The 26,702-nt window shown below is 32.1% G+C and overlaps 2 protein-coding genes across 10 annotated transcripts in view; both read left to right on the forward strand.

Moving 5' to 3' along the window:
* Nucleotides 1-11,191, forward strand: part of LOC129742207 (protein timeless) — a 50,133-nt gene extending 38,942 nt beyond the window's left edge. For 8 of the 9 annotated variants that reach the window (XM_055734070.1, XM_055734069.1, XM_055734071.1 and 5 more), the window contains 5 exons: nucleotides 836-1,036; nucleotides 1,157-1,310; nucleotides 1,531-1,593; nucleotides 1,867-2,115; nucleotides 10,317-11,191. In XM_055734070.1, coding sequence (XP_055590045.1) covers nucleotides 836-1,036; nucleotides 1,157-1,310; nucleotides 1,531-1,593; nucleotides 1,867-2,115; nucleotides 10,317-10,383 — 734 coding nt within the window. In that variant the 3' untranslated portion in view covers nucleotides 10,384-11,191. The remainder of the gene's footprint in view (nucleotides 1-835; nucleotides 1,037-1,156; nucleotides 1,311-1,530; nucleotides 1,594-1,866; nucleotides 2,116-10,316) is intronic. The other variant, XM_055734073.1, reaches the window with a different exon arrangement.
* LOC129742209 (uncharacterized) overlaps nucleotides 1-26,702 on the forward strand; it is a 172,975-nt gene that overhangs the window by 64,130 nt on the left and 82,143 nt on the right. The window lies entirely within an intron of this gene.

Raw genomic sequence — 26,702 nt, forward strand, 5'->3', positions numbered from 1 at the left:
CCTCCGGTAACAGATTTTTCGAGGAATCTCGTTTTCATCGAAGTAAGGAGGCTTGAATGTATCCATTCAAGGAGATAGAGATTTCATTGGCAAAAAGAATCCTAACTTTTTATAGTAAATAATTGGCTCGACAAATTCTAGAACCTCTTCCTACATTTTATCATTTTAATTGTTAATTCAGAATTATGTCTTCTGTATCTTATATGAATTATGAATCTGAGCAGAGTTAAGCTTTAAACCTTAACTTTTTAATTGTATACCGAATTTGATATTGTTGTCGTAGGCCTTGCAATGTTTTTTTTTTTTAATTTAATGTTTTTATCTGAAAAGATTGTTCAAATTTGCTGGTTTTTAACAGTCATAAAAACATTTTTCAATTTGACAATTTAAAAGTATCATGTTGAAACCCTTGGTATCATTGAGTAGAAAAAGAGTAGAAAATTAGAAGTTTCGTTGTGGTTTTCAGGAAAAAATTAATGTTCGTATGTTTTTATTGATGTTTGATTTGGATTATGTAATTTTGATTCCTTAAAATGCAGACACTTTTATTCAGTTTTAAACATTGTAATTAAAGTATGTTAAAATTGTACATTCAAACCCTTTCAAAACAACATTTGAGTAAAAACCATTTATGCAACCACCGGAAAGTTTTGTTTGTCTGATTTGTCGGTGAGTAAGTAATTTTTATCAAAAAGTAGTAAAGACTCAACTCAGAAAACTTCATAAAAGCTGCGTGTAATTTCTCAAAAAATAAAAGTTTCGGAAAAAGAATCCTTCTCTTTATCAAATCCTAACTAGATAAAATTGTATCAAAATCCTAAATTATTCGTTTCAGTGAAAAAGAAATCTATACCAGTCATACCGTGGAACCAGGAACAATTCAGCATACTCTCATATCAACCATTCATACTGTTGCTCCATAAGCTGGGATTCCATTTGCCAGCCGATGCCAAGAAAATGTTCGTTCGAATACCAGAATTTTGGACTGCCGACATCCTGTACAACATTGCTCAGAAATTAGGTCCCCTGGAAAAGTGTAAGTATCGACTAATTTGATTTCCCTAATTATATCAAGCCATCCAGCCAGAATTCAAAGAAAAAACTTTGTTCGAGAATGTTGTTCTATTATTTTCCCAACTTTTTCCCTCTCGCCCAGCCATCATCAAATTCGACTTAAAGTACCTTAACAAGGCCCTGTCGATGGAGAAGCAAGCCAGCAAGGAGGACGAGCCCTGCCGACTGGTCCCGGAACATCGTCCCGACAATTATGGCGCAATAGCAAGGTCGAATAAGTCAAATCCTGTTTGCAGGTTATTTATTTTTCATCCAGTACTGTTAACCAAAAGTTGTATGTATCCCGTCCTTGTCTAGCTTCTTCAATTGGAGAGCGTGGGTGGACGGCGGTCCATACTTGATACAACTGTGTCGACAGGATGTTGCTTTTGAGTTCTAGCAAAGCTGTTAAAGCTGATTTTAGAAAACTTTTCCCCTTGGCTTACACGTATTCTGTGTTTCCTTTCGCCCGAATAGATTTACACCCGAAGTCACCACCAACTGGCTGCAGCTGGTCATGAGCAACAAGGTCGTAGAAAGGTTTGCCCAGCTTAATTACTAATTAGTCTAGCTTTAATTTAAGCCCTACCTTTTTTGGAAATTTATTTTTTTCGTGTGGAAAAATTCTCGTCCAGGCTAAATTTACTCCAAATGAGGCATTATGACGAAAATAAATTTTTCCTCATTGCTTCATTTCTCTTTTACTGTAGAAATAAATTCTGCGAATCCTCTTACGGTTTTAATGATGCTGTTATAAATAAAAATATGAATGTATAAAAAAAAACTCATTTGATTTCCTACTGCATCCGACAGAACATCGATCGATTCCCCAGGAACATCTTCTGGTAAGCGAGATGCGCCCAGTTTGCTTCATCCGGGATGTATCCCGAGCCTGCAGACGTCTAGCCACGGCAAGCTGTCTCACGATTTGTCCATCATCATAGAGGCCACTAACGACGATCTGCAAATCGATGACGTTAAGGACTCGGATACGGAAGAAACCGATGACGACAAGCTGGACTTTTCCGATGGGCCCACCCTGGAGGAGCACGATGTTATGAGGTGAGGGAGATGTTTCTTGCTCCTTACATTCGATTTGTGAGAATTAAATAAAACTTCAATAGAATGTCCCATCAATTATGAATGCAAAGCGTAGTTCTAGGAAATAAAAACAGATGGTTATTAATAACGGTCAAGCAAAATTTTGCTCTGCGATTGTTTAAAAATTCAATTTGTCGGGAATCATCTGATCAGAAGAAGCTAACGTGCATAATATCTGATTTTTGCATATAATTTTTGATTAAGAACTAGTCAAAATGCTTATGATGAAGGAAGAAGGAAGAGTTTCGATTAATCATAAAACTATCACTCGGACTTAAATACTTCCCCGTACGAAAAATGATTCAATGAATCTTTGGTACCCTTCCCTCTTTCCAGTGGGGAGATAGTAATAGGCTCCCATGCCAAATTTGGTTCCATTGAATAATTTTGGAATTATGTAAAAAATTGTGAGGAGGCAGCTTTACAGTTTTTTACATAAATCCAAAACTATTCAATGGAACCAAAGTTGGCATGGGAGCCTCCTCCTATCTCTCCACTGCAAAGAGGGATGGGTACCAAAGATTCATTGAAATATTTTTCGTACCTTCATACCCTCCCATGCCAAATTTGTTTTCATATGTTCATTCACTCTCTAGTTATAAAAGTATAGTATGGATGCCCCCCTCTTCACTTCTCGATTCCCCATTGGAAAAAAGGAGGGGTCCTAATAATCATCAAAACATTTGTCGTACCCCAATACCCTCCCATGTCAAATTTGGTTCCATTTGCTCGATTTGTTTTCCCGTTATGCAAAAAAAATTGTAAGGGAGCCCTCCTCCTCTCTTCCTCTTACCTCACTGGAAGGAGGAAGGGTTGCTATATATTTATTGAATCATTTTTCGTACCCCAATCTAATCTTATGATGAATTGAGTTACTGCTTAGTTAAAGGGTGAAACGGTCAAAATTTGGTCAATATCAACTTGATGTATTTCTTTCAATTTTGCATTTAAAAAAAACCTGAACACCTCTCATTTTGAAGGTGTGTGTGTGTGTGTGTGTAGAATGTTGCTCCTATTTTGATTTTGGAATTCACTCTTCAGTTGTCAAAATGCCGTCCAAGGAAGAAGAGCAGCGTATCAAATGTTGCTCGCGCATCGCGAAAATCCGAGCTACTCGCACGTAAAGCTGGCAAAATCGCTAAAAGTTGCCAAATCAACCGTTACAAATGTAATTACAGTGTTTGGGGAACGTTTGTCGACAGCCAGGAAGTCTGGATCGGGGGGAAATCGAAAACCGGAAGCCGCTGAGACGACAAAGAGAGTTGCCGGCAGGGACCGACAAAAACACAAACACAACACAGTACATATCGTGCAACACAAATTCTGAAGTGCTGACACATAAATTTTCGTGTGCGACACTTCGGTTTGGCACAGCACTTCAATTGTGTTGTTTTGCATCAAATCAACACGACACAGTTTCCAGTTGTGTCGAGTCGAAAAGAACACAGTTGTGCTCAACACGCAACACAATGTGTTGTTACGAGCATGGCTATTTATCACCCGTCGCGGTTGACTGAACAGAATTTCTTCGTATTTAACATGGCAAAGTTCTTCACTCACATTGTGTCGAGAAAGAAGCTTGAAAGCAAACGAAATAAAACCATCCAGTTCGGCTGCTGGCAGGTAGGCAACAATGATAATCACATCGTTTCGGGACCGGCACACGAAAACACTGTGTCGTCAACTGTGTCGGATTTTGTGTCGTTGCAGTACTGTGCTGTGTTGCGGCCGACACGCAACAAAAGAAAATCAACACAGACACAGCACAGTTTCGTTTCTGATGTGCCGTTTCATTAAATTGTATTGCACTTACTGTGTTCGTGCTGTTTTCGGTCCCTGGTTGCCGGTAGTTTCAAGCGAAACCCTAACCTCTCTCTCCGAGATGCCGCAAATTAGCTGGGTGTATCGTCTACAACCGTGCATCGAGCCAAAAGACGAACCGGACTATCGACTTACAAGAAGGTAGTGACTCCAAATTGCGATGATAAACAAAATACGACGGCCAAAGCGCGATCCCGGAGGCTGTACACGACGATGCTGACGAAGTTTGACTGCGTGGTAATGGACGACGAAACCTACGTCAAAGCCGACTACAAGCAGCTTCCGGGACAGGAGTTTTATACGGCAAAAGGAAGGGGAAAGGCAGCAGATATTTTCAATCACATGAAACTGTCAAAGTTCGCGAAGAAATATCTGGTTTGGCAAGCCATCTGTACCTGTGGCTTGAAAAGCAGCATTTTCATAGCTTCCGGGACTGTCAACCAAGAAATTTACGTGAAAGAGTGTTTGATTAAACGTCTGCTGCCTTTTCTGAAGAAACACGGTTGTTCCGTACTGTTTTGACCGAATTTGGTATCTTGCCATTACGGTAAAAAGGCCATGGAGTGGTACGCCGCCAACAACGTGCAGGTGGTTCCCAAGGACAAGAACCCTCCCAACACGCCAGAGCTCCGCCCATTTGAGAAATACTGGGCTATTGTCAAGCGAAACCTAAAGAAGACAAAAAAAAAACTGCTAAGGACGAGCAGCAGTTCAAGGCAAACTGGCTTTCTGCGGCGAAGAAGGTGGACAAGGTGGCTGTACAAAATCTGATGGCAGGGGTTAAGGGTAAGGCCCGGCAATTCGGATTTGGAAAAGCGGAAGCCTAACTGAATATTTTTCCTGAATTTTATACTAATGAAACTTGAAAAAGAAATTTAATTTGATTTTTTAAATAAACGATTTCACCGATTTACACGCGTTTTCCCTTGACCAAATTTTGACCGTATCACCCTTTTGTTATGTCTTGAGTTATGCAAAAAAGGATCCGAAAATCGAAAGTATCAAAACGTCAAAATACAGTCGTTGTAGATAATATTAGAGCCGCTCTTATGACGATTTCAAATGGTTTTATTGATGAAAATGGAGCGAAATGTTTTAGCAAATTGTGTTTTTCATCTAGAACATTAAGCCGCGAATGCCATAAAGATGGTAAAACGACTATAATCGAAACAAAAAAAATCTAGAACATTGCTTAAATCACTCTTAAATTTTAGTTAGACACACGTACTGAATTCTGTAAATAATTTTATGTATTTTTTTTTATCATTGACCTTATGAAATATTCAAAAAAACATTGGAAAATAGTTGTGGCCACAAATTTGTAAAGTGTCAATCCGAAGATTCCTGGTCGGAGTATAGAGATGCCACTCCAAACTGTATTCACACACTTATGGGTCCTAGCCACTAACAGAACAATTATAAAGACCTCAAATGTTCTTCATTTTATTCTCAGCATTGCGTAGTAATGTTTTACCACAAAACTCATAATTGCCGCTCGAGTAAAAGTTGTTTCCCAGCGTCCCGTTGAAAGAGTTTAGTATTTTTTGTGAAGTTTTTCGCAAAATAAATTTACGCTGTTTCTTTTAAAAGGAATCCCTTTTTTTTATTTTAAAATTATGAAAAAATAAAAAATACTTAGTAAACAATACTTTTCAAGCAAGCAAAAATACTCAATGGGAGATTTTCTAAAGCAATCCAATCAATATTTATGGCATCTCTGTGGATTATTACATCTTTTTTTGAGAACGGAAAACGAAAAAGTGTCTAATAGTGAGTATAAATTTCACGTTCATTTTCACGTCTGAATTGCAAAGTGCATTCTGAAAGCATTTTTCACCAATGATGGAATTAATTATGCCCTATAAAATTTTGCTTTTTTAACTGCAAGTACATTTCAAGGCAATAAAAGGTATAAAAATACAACGAACTTTCATGTTTGTAATGAACCGCAAACTACAGTTTTTTTTTCAATTTTGAAAGCTGTTTGGGAATTATTTGATCGTACCTGTAAGAAGCGTTTCTCAACAAATAAATGTTAACGAGAACCACGCAAGTGGCCTTAGTAGGGGAGATCAGCGCACTGCCACCTTAAGAAGGACGCTAATTTAATCATAGAAAAAAGTTATAACTTGTGAATAATTTCATTGTTTCTTGTTCAGACACTAAAATAGTTTATTTGCTCGTGGGCTTAAACTTTAAAAAGTAGATAAAAACGTTTAAAAATATTTGACAAAAGGTGAAAATCAGTTACTGGGGCATAATTAGAACCCCCACTGGGGCAGTATAAGCGCCATTAATCGGGGCACGATGAGCATTTGCTGTCGTATATTCTAGCAGCGAATTCAACTCGATGAAGTCAACTGAATTATAGAGCTGCAGCTTGACTTGTTTCATGTGACGATTTGGCCTATTGTTCAGATGTCAGAGAGGTAATCAGAAGACTCGAGATCGATTCCTTTTCGAGGTAATTTTTTCATTTACCATTCATGATCGATTATTCCGATTGTCGCATTATACGGATAGTAGCATCATTCGCTAAACAAAGCACCAGAAACATAATGTAAGAAACATTTGATTACCTCTCCGACACCTTATTAATAGGCTAAATCGTCGAATGTAAACTTGTCAAGCTGTGGCTCTATAATTTAGTAGACTTAATCGAGTTGAAATCGCTGCTAGATTCTACGGCAGAAAATGCTGATCGTGCCCCGATCAATGGCGCTCTTTACGCCCCGGGTCAACTAGATAATGTAAAAACGCGTTTTGAAATTGATTAGGGGAGAATGAAGATACTTGTTCCCCTTTATTATATTCATCAAAAGTTAGAACAAAACATGAACTCGTGAATAAACTAGAGGCATATTCGTGAGACTCAAAAAATAAAGATGTTTTTAAAGTTACAGGAGACGTGATCCTTTACTAAAAGTAATTTGATCCTTAATTCAGGGTGCCCTGACTCTAGGCAAAAGTCTAGTAAAATCCGAAGATAAAAGGTCTGTTGACTAGTTCTCATTTCACAGTTTGTAAGTATCAGACAAAGAGAATTCTAAAAGTTTGTCTGCTACTGTAGAATCATTGTATACTTTAAGGCGCAATTTTCTAGTTTTTATATAAATACAGCATTTTAGTCATTTTTATCAAATAATTGCTGCATAAATATAAATTATTGGACAAAAATTAAAATTTCATCATAACCAATAATTACGATCCATCATTCTTTTTATCCTTTTGAACTATAGGGATCAATAACACCCACAACATACATTTTGGAAAACTCTCCTTAAATAAAATTTTGGGTTTACTATTGCTTTGAAAATATGGCAATATGAAGTTCATATTATACTCTCTAACGATTGACATATTGGAAGAAATATGTTTATAATTTTTTTTTCATGTTTGAAACATATAACATTTTGTTCAATTTTTCAAACAAAGTTCCATAATTCGAAAAATAAAATTTTTAAAACTTGCTGAGAGAACAGCATCGTTGTTTTGTTCTATTTGGCACATTTTTCTAGAACATTTGATATTTGTAAGTCATTGCTGTTTCGAGATATGGCGAAGGAATCAAGTACCCCCAGGGGTCAAGTATCCTTCGCCATATCTTTTTTTTTTTAAATATTTCTTTAAAGATGATTAAGAGAATTTTTTTGCTGAAAAGTTAATACTATTAAGTTACTACAAAACAGTTCCTCATGAAAATTTATTTGAGAAAATTCATAACGGAGTGCTTAATATGCCCCGGGTGATCGTTATGCCCCAATCTCCCCTACATTGAAATAATAAAAGAAACTAAGAATTCACTTTGTTCAAACACGTGCTTCAAAAAGAGACGAAAATGTTTATGAAATTTGTCAAAAAATTTTATTTTTAAAAGAATTGAAGCAGAGAAAAATTAATGAAAAAAAAAGTCTATTTTGAAGTAGTTATTTATAATGTTTGATTAATAAATTTTTCAAAAGAAACAACCTGCTGAAGAAATTATCAACTGTAAAACTCGTTTCTCCTTGATCGACAAAAACTTTTTGACAGTATTTAAAACTTTATAATTGAAATTTAAATTCATTGTAATCACAGCTCACAGTGGTCCAGAACAGGAATATAGCAAGACAAAATTAATAACGCAAAATCTGTAAGATTTAGACCAACGGTGTCTTCAGCAATGATGCGCATCAAGTAATGCGCCTTAATAATACAGAATAAAATATAAGAACGGCATATAAGTTTTCATGATTTTGACACACCAACTTTTTTAATTGAAAAGATAGAGTAAAATTGTCTTCTACAAAGTTGTAGCAAATAACTTTTAAAGCAATTTGGTGAAGATATTCAATTCATAAGACGGTTAGGGAGCGCGTTATATTTTTTTCAATGTTGAAATGTTAAAGCTTATCTTAAAACCAGTTTTTCAGCTCTTACTCTATTAAATTATTGAAACGAGAGCGATGTATTCTGAAAGAATTTATCAGATCGAAATGCGCACGTTTTTGTCTCGGACAGCAAATGTCTTTAGTTATAAGGCTTTTTCTATCAAAAAGATATATTTTTCAAGCTTCCATATCTCAGATTGGTGCAAACAAAAATAAATAATATAGAGAGCGTTGTGTGTTTTGACTTTTAATCTTTAATTTCTGAAATTATCCCAGAATCGTTATTTTATTAACTCGAGAAAAAAATCAAAAGTTTGTTAATTTTCAATACAAAATAACACATTAGGCTGACGCTTCAAAGGAGAGCCCTATCATTTTTCGTAGAAAAGTCGCATTTTCTAAATTTTTGGTCAATTTCATACAAGTATAGTTACTAAATTTCAAAAAGGTCATTTGAAATACATTTCAACCATGTTTACATCATTTCAAACTTAAAGTGTTGCCTCATATAAGATTTCCAATGCCAGTGACTATGACATAGTGGATAGAACTCAAGTCTGCTATGCCAATGGTTCTGAGATCGAATCTCTGTTGTTGTGGCTTAGTTGTTCACCCGATAGAATACGTCGTTCATAAGGAATTTTGTCGAATCATTTACGAGTCAGGTTATTGAAACTATTCGATTATACACAACTCTCTTTATTTTATTTCCTCGTCTGAAATTGCTTTAGAATAACTAAATGAATTATGAAATTTCAGTTTTGGGTCAACTCACAAACTTTGCATGTTATTTGGTCAATTTGGATTTGGTGGCCCACCATTCCGCACCATTTTTCAAAATCCAAAAAAAAAATACATTCAAATAAAACAGTCATATCCCGGAGAAAAAATTAATTTTACAAGTTTTAGAAATTTGAACATATTAGGTTACACCTTTTTCTCAAGAAAGTTTTGGAGTATTTATTATTGAAGATTTCAATTCCTTCAGCAACTTTGTTGAAGACTGAAAAACGATTTGACTTATGCTTTGATAATTATCAATGATTTCCTTTCCAAGAATGTTTGCGATTTCGTCAAACCTTTTAAAATTAAATAATTACTTTTAAATTACCAACAATGGCCTTTTTGGTTGTTTTGGATTCGATTAATTGAATCAATATTTTCATAATGAACACGATACCGGATGATCACCTTGCCTTTTTCCAATCCACCTGCTCTACTCTACGTTGAACAAGAAGAAATCAAAAACTCAATATCCACAATAACGTTTTCATTGCATGAAAATTGAAAATCCATCGAGTAACTGACCGGCCGGCCAGTATCGTCGTATCGCTGCCGCCCGCCGCCGGTCAGCAAAATCTTATCCAACAAAATCCATTTGCATATCGGATTAAGCATTCGGAATCATTTGAAATCGAATTAAAATCGGCAAACAAGATGCAAACGCATAACGAGAAATTATTCGTCTATTCGTCTAGCTGTGTATATCCGGCCCGAAAGGTCAGCTCTTGAATGGAATTTCCCCACCCAAGCTCTCCATTATTTATGTTGAAGAAGGGAGTATTCCAATTGATTTGAACAAGGTAAATGAAAATAATTTTCGACAGTTATTACCCTTCTCGGGTGACAATTAAACCGTGTTCGAAGAGGGATAACGATTTAGGAAGCAAGGAAAGTTTGATAGCTGAAATATTTCATGCTACGCTCCTTTTCCGACAAGGCGTTAAAATTGATTCGAACTTCGCAAATTGGTTTTGCAATTACTAGAGGTGCTTCTTGTTATGGTTGATTTTTTCTCGAAGAATTGCGTGGATATAAAAATGGATTAAAATAGATTTTTCATCATCATCCAACACATTTTTTCTCACTCTCGCGATGCAATGAATAATTAATTATGATTCAAAAGTTCAAAAGCAATTTCTGTACGGGACACAGTGACCGAATTTATCGTTTTGTTTTATCCTTTTGCAGCGCCTGTGAGACGGCATCGGTGGCATCAGACCTAACGAGGATGTACGTGAGCGATGAAGAGCATTAAGGTCCATTTTGGAGGATATTTAAAAAGCTGGCTCCGTCGAGTTCGAAGATATTAATCAGATCGTTCAACCAGGAGTCCAAAAGAGCTTCTTGTGCATGTCAAAAAAGTTTGAATTTAATAAGTTGTCAAAATTAGTAATCAGATGTAATTGAGCCCATACAAGTTACCATACAATTATTCCTTCAGTGAAATCTGTGGAATACTTAAGCATCTAGATGTTGTTACTAGTCTGACTGTTAAATAATAAAATACAGGGAAAGTTTAGTTTGAACAAGGAGAACTTTGCAGTTGGGAACCTATTTTGTACAAGATATATTCCAGAAATATAGTAGAGCTAGGCACCAAGGCATTGCAGAAAACCAGTGTGAGGAAGTATTAGAGTGGCTTATTAAAAGTTAGAAACGTAGAGTTTTTATGAGAAATATGATAAGTTTATTATTAAAAGATTTAATCCCAAAAATGGACTATTTTGAGACAGACTTTTATCCTTAAGCTAGAATTTATACTGTAGCTAAAGTAAGTTCGAATAAATACAGACTAAGCAAACCAGAGAAAGAATAAAAGAAAAACTAGATTTAAAACGCGTTTAATTGTGTTAACCAACCTTAATAACGAGAGTCTTCAAATAAACAGTATAGATACTTACATGTAAATTGAATTTCTGTATCTGAGTTACCTATACACAATGTCTTTTTGACCGTTGAAGAACTTTCAAACTGGTTTACCTGAACTCACACACAACTACATATGTTACCATCTAGTTCAAAGTCAAACTTGTCCAGAATAAATATAAAAATTTGATTTTGTCCATTGTTTTTTGTCGTTATTGCTGATGATATCCGAATTATTCATTTGATTTCTTATTCGTTTGTTTAATATGAATAAAACAAACAAAGCAAAAACAAAGATTTTGACAGAAATGACAAGGATGACAAAGATGACAAAGAAAAAAAAACGGCAAAAATGACAAAAATGATAAAAATGACAAAAATGAAAAAAATGACAAAAATGACAAAAATGACAAAAATGACCAAAATGACAAAAATGACAAAAATGACAAAAATTACAAAAATGACAAAAATTACAAAAAATGACAAAAATGACAAAAATGACAAAAATGACAAAAATGACAAAAATGACAAAAATGACAAAAATGACAAAAATGACAAAAATGACAAAAATGACAAAAATGACAAAAATGACAAAAATGACAAAAATGACAAAAATGACAAAAATGACAAAAATGACAAAAATGACAAAAATGACAAAAATGACAAAAATGACAAAAATGACAAAAATGACAAAAATGACAAAATGACAAAAATGACAAAAATGACAAAAATGACAAAAATGACAAAAATGACAAAAATGACAAAAATGACAAAAATGACAAAAATGACAAAAATGACAAAAATGACAAAAATGACAAAAATGACAAAAATGACAAAAATGACAAAAATGACAAAAATGACAAAAATGACAAAAATGACAAAAATGACAAAAATGACAAAAATGACAAAAATGACAAAAATGACAAAAATGACAAAAATGACAAAAATGACAAAAATGACAAAAATGACAAAAATGACAAAAATGACAAAAATGACAAAAATGACAAAAATGACAAAAATGACAAAAATGACAAGAATGACAAAAAAACAAAAATGACAAAAATGACAAAAATGACAAAAATGACAAAAATGACAAAAATGACAAAAATGACAAAAATGACAAAAATGACAAAAATGACAAAAATGACAAAAATGACAAAAATGACAAAAATGACAAAAATGACAAAAATGACAAAAATGACAAAAATGACAAAAATGACAAAAATGACAAAAATGACAAAAATGACAAAAATGACAAAAATGACAAAAATGACAAAAATGACAAAAATGACAAAAATGACAAAAATGACAAAAATGACAAAAATGACAAAAATGACAAAAATGACAAAAATGACAAAAATGACAAAAATGACAAAAATGACAAAAATGACAAAAATGACAAAAATGACAAAATGACAAAAATGACAAAAATGACAAAAATGACAAAAATGACAAAAATGACAAAAATGACAAAAATGACAAAAATGACAAAAATGACAAAAATGACAAAAATGACAAAAATGACAAAAATGACAAAAATGACAAAAATGACAAAAATGACAAAAATGACAAAAATGACAAAAATGACAAAAATGACAAAAATGACAAAAATGACAAAAATGACAAAAATGACAAAAATGACAAAAATGACAAAAATGACAAAAATGACAAAAATGACAAAAATGACAAAAATGACAAAAATGACAAAAATGACAAAAATGACAACAATGACAAAAATGACAAAAATGACAAAAATGACAAAAATGACAAAAATGACAAAAATGACAAAAATGACAAAAATGACAAAAATGACAAAAATGACAAAAATGACAAAAATGACAAAAATGACAAAAATGACAAAAATGACAAAAATGACAAAAATGACAAAAATGACAAAAATGACAAAAATGACAAAAATGACAAAAATGACAAAAATGACAAAAATGACAAAAATGACAAAAATGACAAAAATGACAAAATGACAAAAATGACAAAAATGACAAAAATGACAAAAATGACAAAAATGACAAAAATGACAAAAATGACAAAAATGACAAAAATGACAAAAATGACAAAAATGACAAAAATGACAAAAATGACAAAAATGACAAAAATGACAAAAATGACAAAAATGACAAAAATGACAAAAATGACAAAAATGACAAAAATGACAAAAATGACAAAAATGACAAAAATGACAAAAATGACAAAAATGACAAAAATGACAAAAATGGCAAAAATGACAAAAATGACAAAAATGACAAAAATGACAAAAATGACAAAAATGACAAAAATGACAAAAATGACAAAAATGACAAAAATGACAAAAATGACAAAAATGACAAAAATGACAAAAATGACAAAAATGACAAAAATGACAAAAATGACAAAAATGACAAAAATGACAAAAATGACAAAAATGACAAAAATGACAAAAATGACAAAAATGACAAAAAAGACAAAAATGAAAAAAATGACAAAAATGACAAAAATGACAAAAATGACAAAAATGACAAAAATGACAAAAATGACAAAAATGACAAAAATGACAAAAATGACAAAAATGACAAAAATGACAAAAATGACAAAAATGACAAAAATGACAAAAATGACAAAAATGACAAAAATGACAAAAATGACAAAAATGACAAAAATGACAAAAATGACAAAAATGACAAAAATGACAAAAATGACAAAAATGACAAAAATGACAAAAATGACAAAAATGACAAAAATGACAAAAATGACAAAAATGACAAAAATGACAAAAATGACAAAAATGACAAAAATGACAAAAATGACAAAAATGACAAAAATGACAAAAATGACAAAAATGACAAAAATGACAAAAATGACAAAAATGACAAAAATGACAAAAATGACAAAAATGACAAAAATGACAAAAATGACAAAAATGACAAAAATTACATAAATGACAAAAATGACAAAAATGACAAAAATGACAAAAATGACAAAAATGACAAAAATGACAAAAATGACAAAAATGACAAAAATGACAAAAATGACAAAAATGACAAAAATGACAAAAATGACAAAAATGACAAAAATGACAAAAATGACAAAAATGACAAAAATGACAAAAATGACAAAAATGACAAAAATGACAAAAATGACAAAAATGACAAAAATGACAAAAATGACAAAAATGACAAAAATGACAAAAATGACAAAAATGACAAAAATGACAAAAATGACAAAAATGACAAAAATGACAAAAATGACAAAAATGACAAAAATGACAAAAATGACAAAAATGACAAAAATGACAAAAATGACAAAAATGACAAAAATGACAAAAATGACAAAAATGACAAAAATGACAAAAATGACAAAAATGACAAAAATGACAAAAATGACAAAAATGACAAAAATGACAAAAATGACAAAAATGACAAAAATGACAAAAATGACAAAAATGACAAAAATGACAAAAATGACAAAAATGACAAAAATGACAAAAATGACAAAAATGACAAAAATGACAAAAATGACAAAAATGACAAAAATGACAAAAATGACAAAAATGACAACAATGACAAAAATGACAAAAATGACAAAAATGACAAAAATGACAAAAATGACAAAAATGACAAAAATGACAAAAATGACAAAAATGACAAAAAATGACAAAAATGACAAAAATGACAAAAATGACAAAAATGACAAAAATGACAAAAATGACAAAAATGACAAAAATGACAAAAATGACAAAAATGACAAAAATGACAAAAATGACAAAAATGACAAAAATGACAAAAATGACAAAAATGACAAAAATGACAAAAATGACAAAAATGACAAAAATGACAAAAATGACAAAAATGACAAAAATGACAAAAATGACAAAAATGACAAAAATGACAAAAATGACAAAAATGACAAAAATGACAAAAATGACAAAAATGACAAAAATGACAAAAATGACAAAAATGACAAAAATGACAAAAATGACAAAAATGACAAAAATGACAAAAATGACAAAAATGACAAAAATGACAAAAATGACAAAAATGACAAAAATGACAAAAATGACAAAAATGCCAAAAATGCCAAAAATGCCAAAAATGCCAAAAATGCCAAAAATGCCAAAAATGCCAAAAATGCCAAAAATGCCAAAAATGCCAAAAATGACAAAAATGACAAAAATGACAAAAATGACAAAAATGACAAAAATGACAAAAATGACAAAAATGACAAAAATGACAAAAATGACAAAAATGACAAAAATGACAAAAATGACAAAAATGACAAAAATGACAAAAATGACAAAAATGACAAAAATGACAAAAATGACAAAAATGACAAAAATGACAAAAATGACAAAAATGACAAAAATGACAAAAATGACAAAAATGACAAAAATGACAAAAATGACAAAAATGACAAAAATGACAAAAATGACAAAAATGACAAAAATGACAAAAATGACAAAAATGACAAAAATGACAAAAATGACAAAAATGACAAAAATGACAAAAATGACAAAAATGACAAATATGACAAAAATGACAAAAATGACAAAAATGACAAAAATGACAAAAATGACAAAAATGACAAATAAGACAAAAATGACAAATATGACAAAAATGACAAAAATGACAAAAATGACAAAAATGACAAAAATGACAAAAATGACAAAAATGACAAAAATGACAAAAATGACAAAAATGACAAAAATGACAAAAATGACAAAAATGACAAAAATGACAAAAATGACAAAAATGACAAAAATGACAAAAATGACAAAAATGACAAAAATGACAAAAATGACAAAAATGACAAAAATGACAAAAATGACAAAAATGACAAAAAAGACAAAAATGACAAAAATGACAAAAATGACAAAAATGGCAAAAATGACAAAAATGACAAAAATAACAAAAATGGCAAAAATGGCAAAAATGACAAAAATGACAAAAATGACAAAAATGACAAAAATGACAAAAATGACAAAAATGACAAAAATGACAAAAACGACAAAAATGACAAAAATGACAAAAATGATAAAAATGACAAAAATGACAAAGATGACAAAAATAACAAAAATGACAAAAATGACAAAAATGGCAAAAATGACACAAGTGACAAAAATGACAAAAATGACAAAAATGACAAAAATGACAAAAATGACAAAAATGACAAAAATGACAAAAATGACAAAAATGACAAAAATGACAAAAATGACAAAAATGACAAAAATGACAAAAATGACAAAAATGACAAAAATGACAAAAATGACAAAAATGACAAAAATGACAAAAATGACAAAAATGACAAAAATGACAAAAATGACAAAAATGACAAAAATGACAAAAATGACAAAAATGACAAAAATGACAAAAATGACAAATATGACAAAAATGACAAAAATGACAAAAATGACAAAAATGACAAAAATGACAAAAATGACAAAAATGACAAAAATGTCAAAAATGACAAAAATGACAAAAATGATAAAGATGACAAAAATGACGAAAATGACAAAAATGACAAAAATGAAAAAAATAAAAAAAATGACAAGAATTAGAAAAAAATCGCAAAAATGCCAAAAATGACAAAAATGACAAAATGAAAAAAATTGATTTACTTACAAAAAAAACTTAAAATTACAATTTTCTGAAGTTTAGTAAACAACATCAAATTCTAACAAAATAGAAATTACAAAATCCAAAAACTGACAAAAGTTGTCAAAAAAAAAAAAAAAATTGGAATGTTTTAAATTAGAAAATTAAAATATTATCAAAAATTGCTCGAAAATTCTTCTCTATTGCAGAACGAAATTTTAATTTTTGTTTGAATGTAATCGACAAACCTTAAAATGAATTGTGATGCTTCGCAGCTTTTTGGCTCGTATCATATACGAGCCATTGTTTGATTATCACACCGAACCAGAAAACGAGACGATTGCATTCATTGAATTAGCAGCAACAGTCGTGGCATTTTGGGTGATTTGTGGTTAAACAAAGAGGCAATTATCCGAGATGGCCGATAACAATTATCGAACACTTCTATTAGGGTGGTGCAGAGTGATATATTTTTATTCATTGGTAAATCCATTTTTTTGGTTTTTTTGACTCTAGAAATGTTTGATCTATTTCTGATTTCTGATTTGTTAAAAAAAAAAATCAAAACTCTTAAGAAACTGTCTTGAACATTCCTACAGTAACATTAAACTTCTTCAACTCTTCACGGTCCATGGCAACGTTTCAGAAAAGTGTGAAAAAGTCAAGCAAGCATAAATACCAAAGTCGAACTGTTTGCTTGTTTTTAAGTCTATCTAACGTGCTAAATTACACGCAGCAGCAACAGTTTCAAGTCAGTCCGAGATGCACAATAGCCCATTAAGAGATCGCGCCGGAGATCAGTAGTAAGCAAATATCAGCAAACTTTTGAGCAGCCAGCCAGGTCATCAATGCCATTAAATGGTTTGCAGACTTGAGAGCACAGATTGATCTCGATGATATCAAATGTCTAACATTTGAACATTCTGTTGACGTGTTGAATAAAATTTCAAATTAATAAAGAACTCGGATTCCATTTGATTTTTATCGCACATCATCCTGTTAATGTGTCAGCTTAATCTGATAGAATCAGCCGCTCTGCACTAATCGATTCCGATTGACCGTTTTAGAAAGTGTTTGAATTTTTTGTTGACAGTTAACAATCATTTGAAGTTAACAACAAATAAACAAACTCGTTGGGTGATTCAGACCTATAGCTGACATTGTAGCCTCACCGAAGCAAATTTATATGTTCACCGAGACAAATTTCAAACAAACCCCATCTGATTGAGAATCGTGATCGACAACTGAAATCAATTTGAACATGTGTCATTGCGCTGTCGTGTTAAGTACTAAATACCCACCTAGAGTGGTACTGCCTTTTCGTTTTGCTCTTTTCGGTATCAAACCATTTTAATCGACACCGGTTGGCGGTAGCCAATTCATTCAATCGAATTGGAATGGCTGCAAGTGAGATGGACAACATGTGGTTCTCAGAGTTAACACTAGAAAAATTTAAAAAATCAAAAGTAACAACTGCTAACAATAATCGCCTGTATTTATGCTACGGAGTAGAAAATGGTCAGCAAGTAGGTACAATGCATTCATGATTATTGTCTCCTCCGTAACATAAACACAGGCGATTATTTTTAGCAGTATTTACCTAAAAATGTAAAATATTTATGTGTCTTGTTCGGAGCATGATTCTAGCAGTTTTTATTGAATCAATCAATCAAACTTCACAGTGACATAATGAATATTATCAATTCTCTTATAAGTTTTGAAGAGGTAGCAAAAGACATTGCGAGTTGAGAAAAGCTTGCTCATTTTTACTTGCAATACTGACATTTTAATTTATCAGTGACTAGTTGATTTTACCCGGCGTTGCTCGGGTTCGCAAAAAATATAAATCAAAATGACTCGTAGGACTTTTCGAAATTTTGGAAGCTTTGTGTTCCTCATTAGGTATAAGAAATTTAGCCAATTTCAGGCCATGTTAGCTATATAGTTTTGTTAGTCTTTTTTATGTTTTGATTGAGATTATTTATTGTTTTTCTCGTGTTCGTAATTTTTAGAAAAAAATTTGTTTGTGTTTAAAGAAATTTAAAACTATTTCCCTTGAATCCTTGTTCATCCTGTCATAACAAACATTTTTTTACCCACCATTTCTAAGGAAGCTTGAATAGCACTTACCTGATATCTCCAGCTGATAAAACTGTTTTTTTTTCAACTTTCACATCCTCCATTTAATAAAAATCTCTTTGGGAAATCATTCCACTATTCAAGTAGGACGATCTCCCTGTACAATGGTATATTCAAGTTTTAGTTACTTAGAAATTTTCAGAAAAAGACTTTCGAATCTTGTTGAACCATGTTCAAAACTCAATTTGCATGTTTTCAATTGTATGTGTGCTTCATAAAATCACACCTTTCTCAGTTCTTGTTCTTAAACGTTAAAAGTTCCACTAATACGTTTTTGAAGTTATCGAAAACAAACTATCTCTGAACCGAAGTTTCCATTATAATGTTATGAAATAGTTTTCGTTTGAGTTATATTTCAATGTTTCCATTGTTGAACACAATCATCCCATTAATTTTGAAAAGTGATCAATGTTGTCAAGTCACATTGATGACCAAAGATGACTCAAAAGTTAGAAATTGGCCAATGAATTGAAATATATAAAACTTAAAACCTTAGATTTAATTTCCTAATCAATTTTCTTAGCCCCCGTTTGAATTCCTCGAAGGCTATCTAAAAGGCTGAAAGCTGAATCTAATAAATTTTTCTTTCTCTATGAAAAATCTCAAAAATATGAAAATGGTTGGCCCTTAAAAGCTGGAATTTATGAAAATCGGTTCATAAGTTTTTCAACACTCAGTCCAAAAAGTTGTTCAGCTGAAAAAGTCAATTCATTGTTCACTGTTCAGTTTACTGTATGTTTTGTAGAGCCTCAAAGCCCCCCAGCGGCGGCGGTAAAGAGCTTTGATAAACACTATGTACAACTCTTGTCAATATCTATATTCTTAATAACAGGCTAGTTAGATTTTTCAATTCAAAATGTAGGCATTTTATTACATCCAAATATCTCGTACCGGTACCACGTGCTTTGAACAGTAGAAGGAAAAAAATACCCGCCAAAATTTCCCCTTTAAAATCTTTCATACTCAGCAAGCATTGATTTGCTTTCCAATACACGTGAACTCTGGATGGTCGTTTCTAATGCCCGGCCCCTGGTGATTGTAAAAATAACCCCGCCAAAGGAAACGAAAATCGGTTGCCAAAATGGGTGCCATGACTTTCGATTTGTGGGAATAAAAACGAAAGTTGTATGGGAGGGTCCCTTTTCTTAGGGAGGAGGGGCTCAGAACTATTACTAAAACCTTACCCTGGTCCAACTACACCTCTGTACCAAATTTCAGGCTGATCGGTTACGCGGTGTGGATTTGTATAAGGTGCATACAAACAAACAAACATATATAGTCCAACTCATCTTTATATATTAGATTTTAATACACATTGAAAACTCAACGAACTCGATTTGTGCTCAAAACTTCTCAGCTGAGAACCCCAGACGTTATTCGGCGAATCTAAAAAGAGATGAAAAATTGGCGGTACATTTTCTCACGGACTTTGGCAATTTGTGCCTCACCGACTGCGTTCGTCCACTCACCTGTACAAGGATTGTGAAACCCACACGCATTTGAGGATTTTTTTTTATATTTCTTGACCAGCAATCCACAGTTAGCCTGGTGGTTATAAAATTTGTTTTTATTAAATTTATCTTTCAAATATAATTTCTCTAAAAGACTTTCAATTTAAAAGTTTCAAATTTCAGTTGAAAATTGATTTTTATTATTTTTATCACGTTTCATCTTAAGATGATATCTCACAACAGTGCGAAGACCGTTCAACAAACTTCTGATTCCTACATGGAAGGCGCTTCTGCTGACTATCGTCAATCGGATCACTTCCACATACCTGCCGCTCGCTCTGCTGATTTCCGATTTGGTTCACTTGGCTCTAGGCATGGCAGGTGGACTTTTCTCATTCGTATGTCCGTTATCCGCAGGGGGGCCTGGGAAATTGTCTTTCCGTAGCCGAGCTCGGCGAGGGTGAAGATCAAGTTCATCGGGTAATCAATAATTCATGAGGTTTTCTCAGTTTTTATCTTTATGGTACCGACACAGTGGCCATACATGGTTATAGATTTTAGGACGTTACCGGAATTTAAAACGAGTCACAAGCAGAAAAAATATTTTTTTATTTAGTATCAAGTGTTAAGTATAAAGTTTGTTATTTTTTACAACTTTCTTTATTTTTAAACATTTTCTTTATTTTTTTTAAACTCCACCAGTCAGGGCCGTAGGAAGAACCGACTTATGGGGGGAGGGGGGTGTGGGGTTTTGTTACTCATTTTTACCTATGTATTTTTATACCAACAATCCATGAATACAAAAAAAATTAAAACAAATTATGTTTGTCAATTTTTAAGTACTTTGACATTAAAAGTTATCGTAATTAAATCGTAAGTTTAGAAAATTGGTCCTAAACCTAAAAGGAACTACATTCGTTTTCATCAATGGTTAAAATCTTGAATTTTGAGAGTCTGGTAGATCTTACTTAGTTGATTTAGGCATAAAATAAGCTATTTTTTGAAGAGTCTTCCATTTCTTAAATATAAACCTTATTTTTTAATCGAATCAAACAAGCCCAATCTTCTAAACTACTTTAAAAATTCAAACATTTGAGCCTTTGATAAACAAATTTTCAAAAAAAGTAAGAGATAAAAATCATCAGATTTTCGGATCAAATTTTTTGATGCAAACTGGAACCGAATTATTGATTTTAGTATGAAATTTGGCTTCAAAAAACTGCTATATTAACACATTGCGGACCAAATACGAAATATCTCGTTTTTTCGCTTGCCCCCAGTATGCTCTATCGAAAAGCATAATTCAAATGTTATAAATCTGATAACGAAACCTCATTCTATAAAATTTAACACAACACTTTCCGTTACTCAAATATCTCTTATAAACTAGCAGAATTTTGTTTATTTGTTTCTGAAACATAAACTGCCGAATTTTTGTGTCCTTGATGTGTTAATTATGTTGAACAATACACTGGGAAAATATAGAATTTTGTGCAGATATCTTAAATGAAGATGTTTCTTTAACAGCAAATAAATTTTCATAAAAATATTATGTCCATAATAAAAATCCTGTGGATGATTTAAAAAAAATGGGTTTTTACCGGATAAAACAAAAAACTCAAATCCTTCCTTTTTTTAGTGATTTTCAGCTGAATTGTGTTTACAAACTAATTTTGTTTAAAACATTGAAATCTGGTAATTGAATTAAAAAGCAATCTTCACACATAAAGGACCTTGAGAAAAACACAGAAATTCGGCATTCTATATCTCAGAAACCTCTGGACTAAATATTACAAATTCAGCATTTTTAAGGTACGACAAGTGTTGTCCCAGCAAACATAACATCGCATTAGAAATGTCAGCTCAACTCGTTAACAATGTTAATGCGAATCGTAATTCCTACCAAACCAAGTAAATGATCGTAAAAATGGTTAGCTAAAGTCTACCGACTCGTATATAACAAAATTGCGCCATGTTTGCAAATTTGTCTCCCGCGTGCGGGATTCAAGTGAGAAAACAACCTTGTTGTTCTCTCTGCGATTAGCAGTGCAACCAGATTTCTAAAAATCAGAGGGTCCGTTTGGTTAAACTGTCCAATGAGAGAAGCAGCAAATACTGTCGCTGGCAACGGTTTGCATGCATTGAGAGCTAAACTTGCGCTCTCTCGCATACTGTCAGGATGTACGGTAAAAGGTGTTGTATATCGTCCAATTTTTACAACACTTATCGCATAAGCCAGAAGTTAAAAATATGTATGCATATTGCCTCCACTTTAGTACGTAAATGCTGTTTTTTCGAGTTATATAAGATGATTTTATAATGTATATGAAGCGTATAGCAAAGTTTGTTGAGAAATATACCTACAAAAATGTTTGCTGGGGTGTTCAATTTTGTCGGATAAAGTTTGACACTTAAATTCAGTTCATTTGAGTTATAATTCGAAGTGTAGCACACTGTTGGGAAGCGGAAAAACGAGATAAATACTTTGTATTTGGTCCGCAATGTGTTAAATTCATGATCTCTTGAATTCCCCAACAATTTATTTTGATTGTATTATTTATTTACAAGCTTAATCTTTTTCTGAATTTTGAATCTGCATTCTGAATCTGAATTTTGAACCTGAATTCAAAAATCGCGCTTTGAATCTGTAGCCAAATTTCCATACCATTTCTGAAATGTATAAAAAATACGATTTTCTAATCTTATTACTGATCAGAATTTTATAAGCTCAGTTTTAGAGCCCTCATTCATGAATCTATTAAATAAATTCTGTAGTTCAAATTTAATGTAATTTCACTATTTCAATTATTTATTGTTAATCTGTATTGTGAATCAGAATTAAAATATGAATTTACAGAGATCTGAATCAGACTTTTTAATTTTGGATTGCCATTTCGAAGCTTTAATTTTTTTAAATTTTGTGTGAGAATTAAGTTTGAGAACTCCATCTCGATGATCTCTAAAAACATGATTCAAATTTGATATAAAAATTTTAAAGAAGCTTTTCAAATCTTATTTCTTATGATTATTCGAACTGTAAATCAAGAATCCTGAACTGGATACAAAATGTGAAATACGAAAATAGGAATACAATTTTGGTTATGGGAATTATGGAATCAGAACCCCCAAAATGGGTTTAATTTAATTGAAAATTTAATATTCATAACTGAATTTTGATGAACCGGCGGATCCATGATGCCAAATTTTGAAAAAGAAATTCAATATCTGCTGTCCGCTAGCTGCAAAATAGGGTCATTTTGGTGAAAATCTTGGCCCCCTCTGGTATAGATTGTTACTCTTGATTAACATTACTCTATTATCATAATTTCGTTCTGAATTTAAAATTTTGAGTGTAGTGTACAATAATGGGATTCGAACCCAAAAGTTTTCTTGATACCGATACCGGGAATCGAACCCAGTACACCTGGCATACCAAAACCAGACTCGCGCCAGCCTATCACCTCGACCACATCGGCGCTCCACATCGGAAAATGGAGTTATGACTGCTTTAACATCAATTAACCAACAATTTACAAGTATTTCAGAAAAAATCATATTCGGACACAAATTTGAAACAAAATGAGACTTAAATTATATGGTTGTGAGGCCCTTTTTTCTTGCCTTTTCTAGTCAAAATCATTTTTACTAAAGCAAAGTATATTTTTATAGATTTGGTTTAAGAAGGAGGGAAGATATTGAATTTCTTCGCGGTTTATACATGTTTTATCCCATTGTGCAATGCTTTGGATTGGTTTTCAAATTAGCAAACATAAGCTTCATATCGAGCGATAAAATCAAAAAAACGATTGTTATCGTTTTTAATATTCGTTTTAATGCAAAATGTTATTGGAATAGTAAAAATTAAATTAAAGTTTTTACATTTCATATTCTGAATCTATCTTAAAATTCTTATTTTCATTTTAGATTACTGCTAAGACAAAAGCTTAAAATTTTGAACAAGATTAGTTGAATTTTTGTTTCACATCCAAATCCGAAATTCATATTATATATTATGATTCCGAGTTTTAATTCATTTTCGATTCACATTCATTATTCGGATCAAAATGTGTTGAATAGAGTAATCAAAAGGAGATTCGTTATTCTAGACTAGCTCATTTGGTAATTAAAATTTCGAAACGAACATATCATTTGCGGTATTAAGAATAAGAAATATAAAATTCAGACATTTTCTTTGCATAATCATAGGATTTCACCCAAACGTCAGATTTAGGATTGAATTTTATCGAAAACAGGTTTTATGGGCACACATGGGCTAAAGTCTTGTTTAAGCCAGTGGTAAATTTCAAACATGTTATGATTAGAGTGTTAATTTCTTGATCATTTTAACGTTCCAGAGAGTCGAGAAATCTGATGATCTTTTTACCGGGAATACCTTGATTCCCCCCCTAAAAAAACAGCTATAACAAAGGTCAACAAAAAGTTTCATAAATTTTTATAGTTTTTATTCATAAATAATTAATACGAATAAACCAATTGAAAACAAATCTTGATATAAGGTAAACAAAGTTATTTCCACCAACAAAAACAATTTTTACTTCAAATCAAAGTGACCTCAGCTAATTGAAAAAAACACATTATCCGAAAAAAAAATTACATGAAATTAATCACTGTTCCTAGAAACATCATATAGAATTTTAATTGACAAAATTAACTGCTTCTTACTGGAAAATTTTTTCAAAACTCTGTAAAAATTATAACTATGGATAGTTTTGTTTGCTAGACTTAAGGTTATTTATCAAATCTCGTGAATTTCCGGGAAACCGGGTCGGACCGGAACATGCACAAATTTTGTATTTAATATCCAGGTAAATCTGAGTAAAACAGAAAAATCTAACAAGGCACAACAATCATTTTTCGTCCTAAAGCTGAACCATTTTAAGTTCTCTTTATTGGATTCGGGGATTCCCGGGATTATTTAATCATTTCCCGGGATTCAGAAGTTCTCGAATAACTTCGATTACCGGGAATTCCAGGGATGGATACTTTAATTATAATGAATAAATGTATTTTGTTTATATTTCAAAAACGTTCCCCATAAAAATAGTTTTCATCGAGTTTTGGTTCAATTCAAGGGTTTTTATTCAATTCAAAATATTTTTTGAAAAAAAAAAACCAACTGCAATACAAAAAATTTTAAGATATACATAACTACATCCCAAAATTTTGAATCAGTTTGTTTTCAAGCAAAAATAAAATGTCACCAAACTCACCCTACATCAAAGCTGCTCCAAAGGACAAAAAAAAAAATACTTTTAACCCTTATTGCGCTTTAAAGTGTCTCATTGAATGACTACTCGTCAAGTAGTAATCAAAATTATACATCTAAGCATATCATTAAATTATTTGTGCTCATTGCATTATTGCAACCATGGTGTGTGGTTCATAGAAGAAAGCTAAAAAAAAAATTAAATTTCATGGGAAAACATTGAATTGGGCATAATTTCCAGCCCTGCTAGAGTGTCCAGTAATTTGATTAATTATTTTAACAACTGCAGCAGTCGAATCGAAACGCATCGAAGCCAGTTTTCGTATAAGTCAACAAGCGGCTAATAGAAATAAATAACTACATTCACTGATCATCGACTGAAGTTAGCTGCATGCTTGTAACTAGAAGCGCTTGTTAAAATGACCCCTAATGGCTGAATTTTCATATCTACAATCGGTGCCAGAGAATTCTAGCGGCCATTGCCACTGATGGTGACCGCGCGGTGCCAACATAACCTCTACTACACCTAGCTAGTAGGTAGGTATCATTCGGGCTCAATCTAGTCTTGAGGTTCTTGGAAATGAACTTCAATGTGCAGGTTATGTATAGTCACTAGTCAGCCAGCATCCCCTTGGGTCCTACCAACCATTAATATGCTCAACGCAGACTAAACCCTGCCAGACCTATCGAGAAAAGGGGTGTAGCCAGCAGCGACACACGCAAAATCTCGTGTTCGGTTTATTAAAAATAAACTCAGAAACTGGATAGTAGCGGACCGCGGCACAAAACTGTCTCCTGGGAGATATTGACACGACTCATTGACTGCAGATTGCTATTCGAAGGTACCTTCCTTTAATGTTTAAATTTAAAAATATATATATTTGCCTCTTCATACTTATCTAAAAATTATGGATTTTAACTTTAGAGTTGTTGAGTAATAGCTTGTTTAAAAATTTATATAAGTGTTGAAACTGTTTTCTATTTGTTTTGTCCAAATCAGCAGATTATAATTTAGGTACAACAGGTAGCCTAAAGCGACAGTAAACTGTAGCTACGTCTAGACGTTTAAGGGGTTATTCAGTGTAAATTAGTTTTTAGCATACGCATAATCGCGACGATGAACAACCTTTTGAGGAAAAAAATTAAATTATTCAGCCCATGTAATAATAATAGAATAAAGAAAATTTGAAAGCTTTTACTGTGGCAACTCAATTTTAAAAGTATGATATTTTGGAAATTTCCAAATCTCACACGTCACTCAAATGGATGGAAAGCTATGCGTTATTTTGCAAGTTGATATCGAGTA

Source organism: Uranotaenia lowii, chromosome 2 (genome assembly GCF_029784155.1).
Source record: "Uranotaenia lowii strain MFRU-FL chromosome 2, ASM2978415v1, whole genome shotgun sequence".
Classification (NCBI taxonomy): Eukaryota; Metazoa; Arthropoda; class Insecta; order Diptera; family Culicidae; genus Uranotaenia; species Uranotaenia lowii.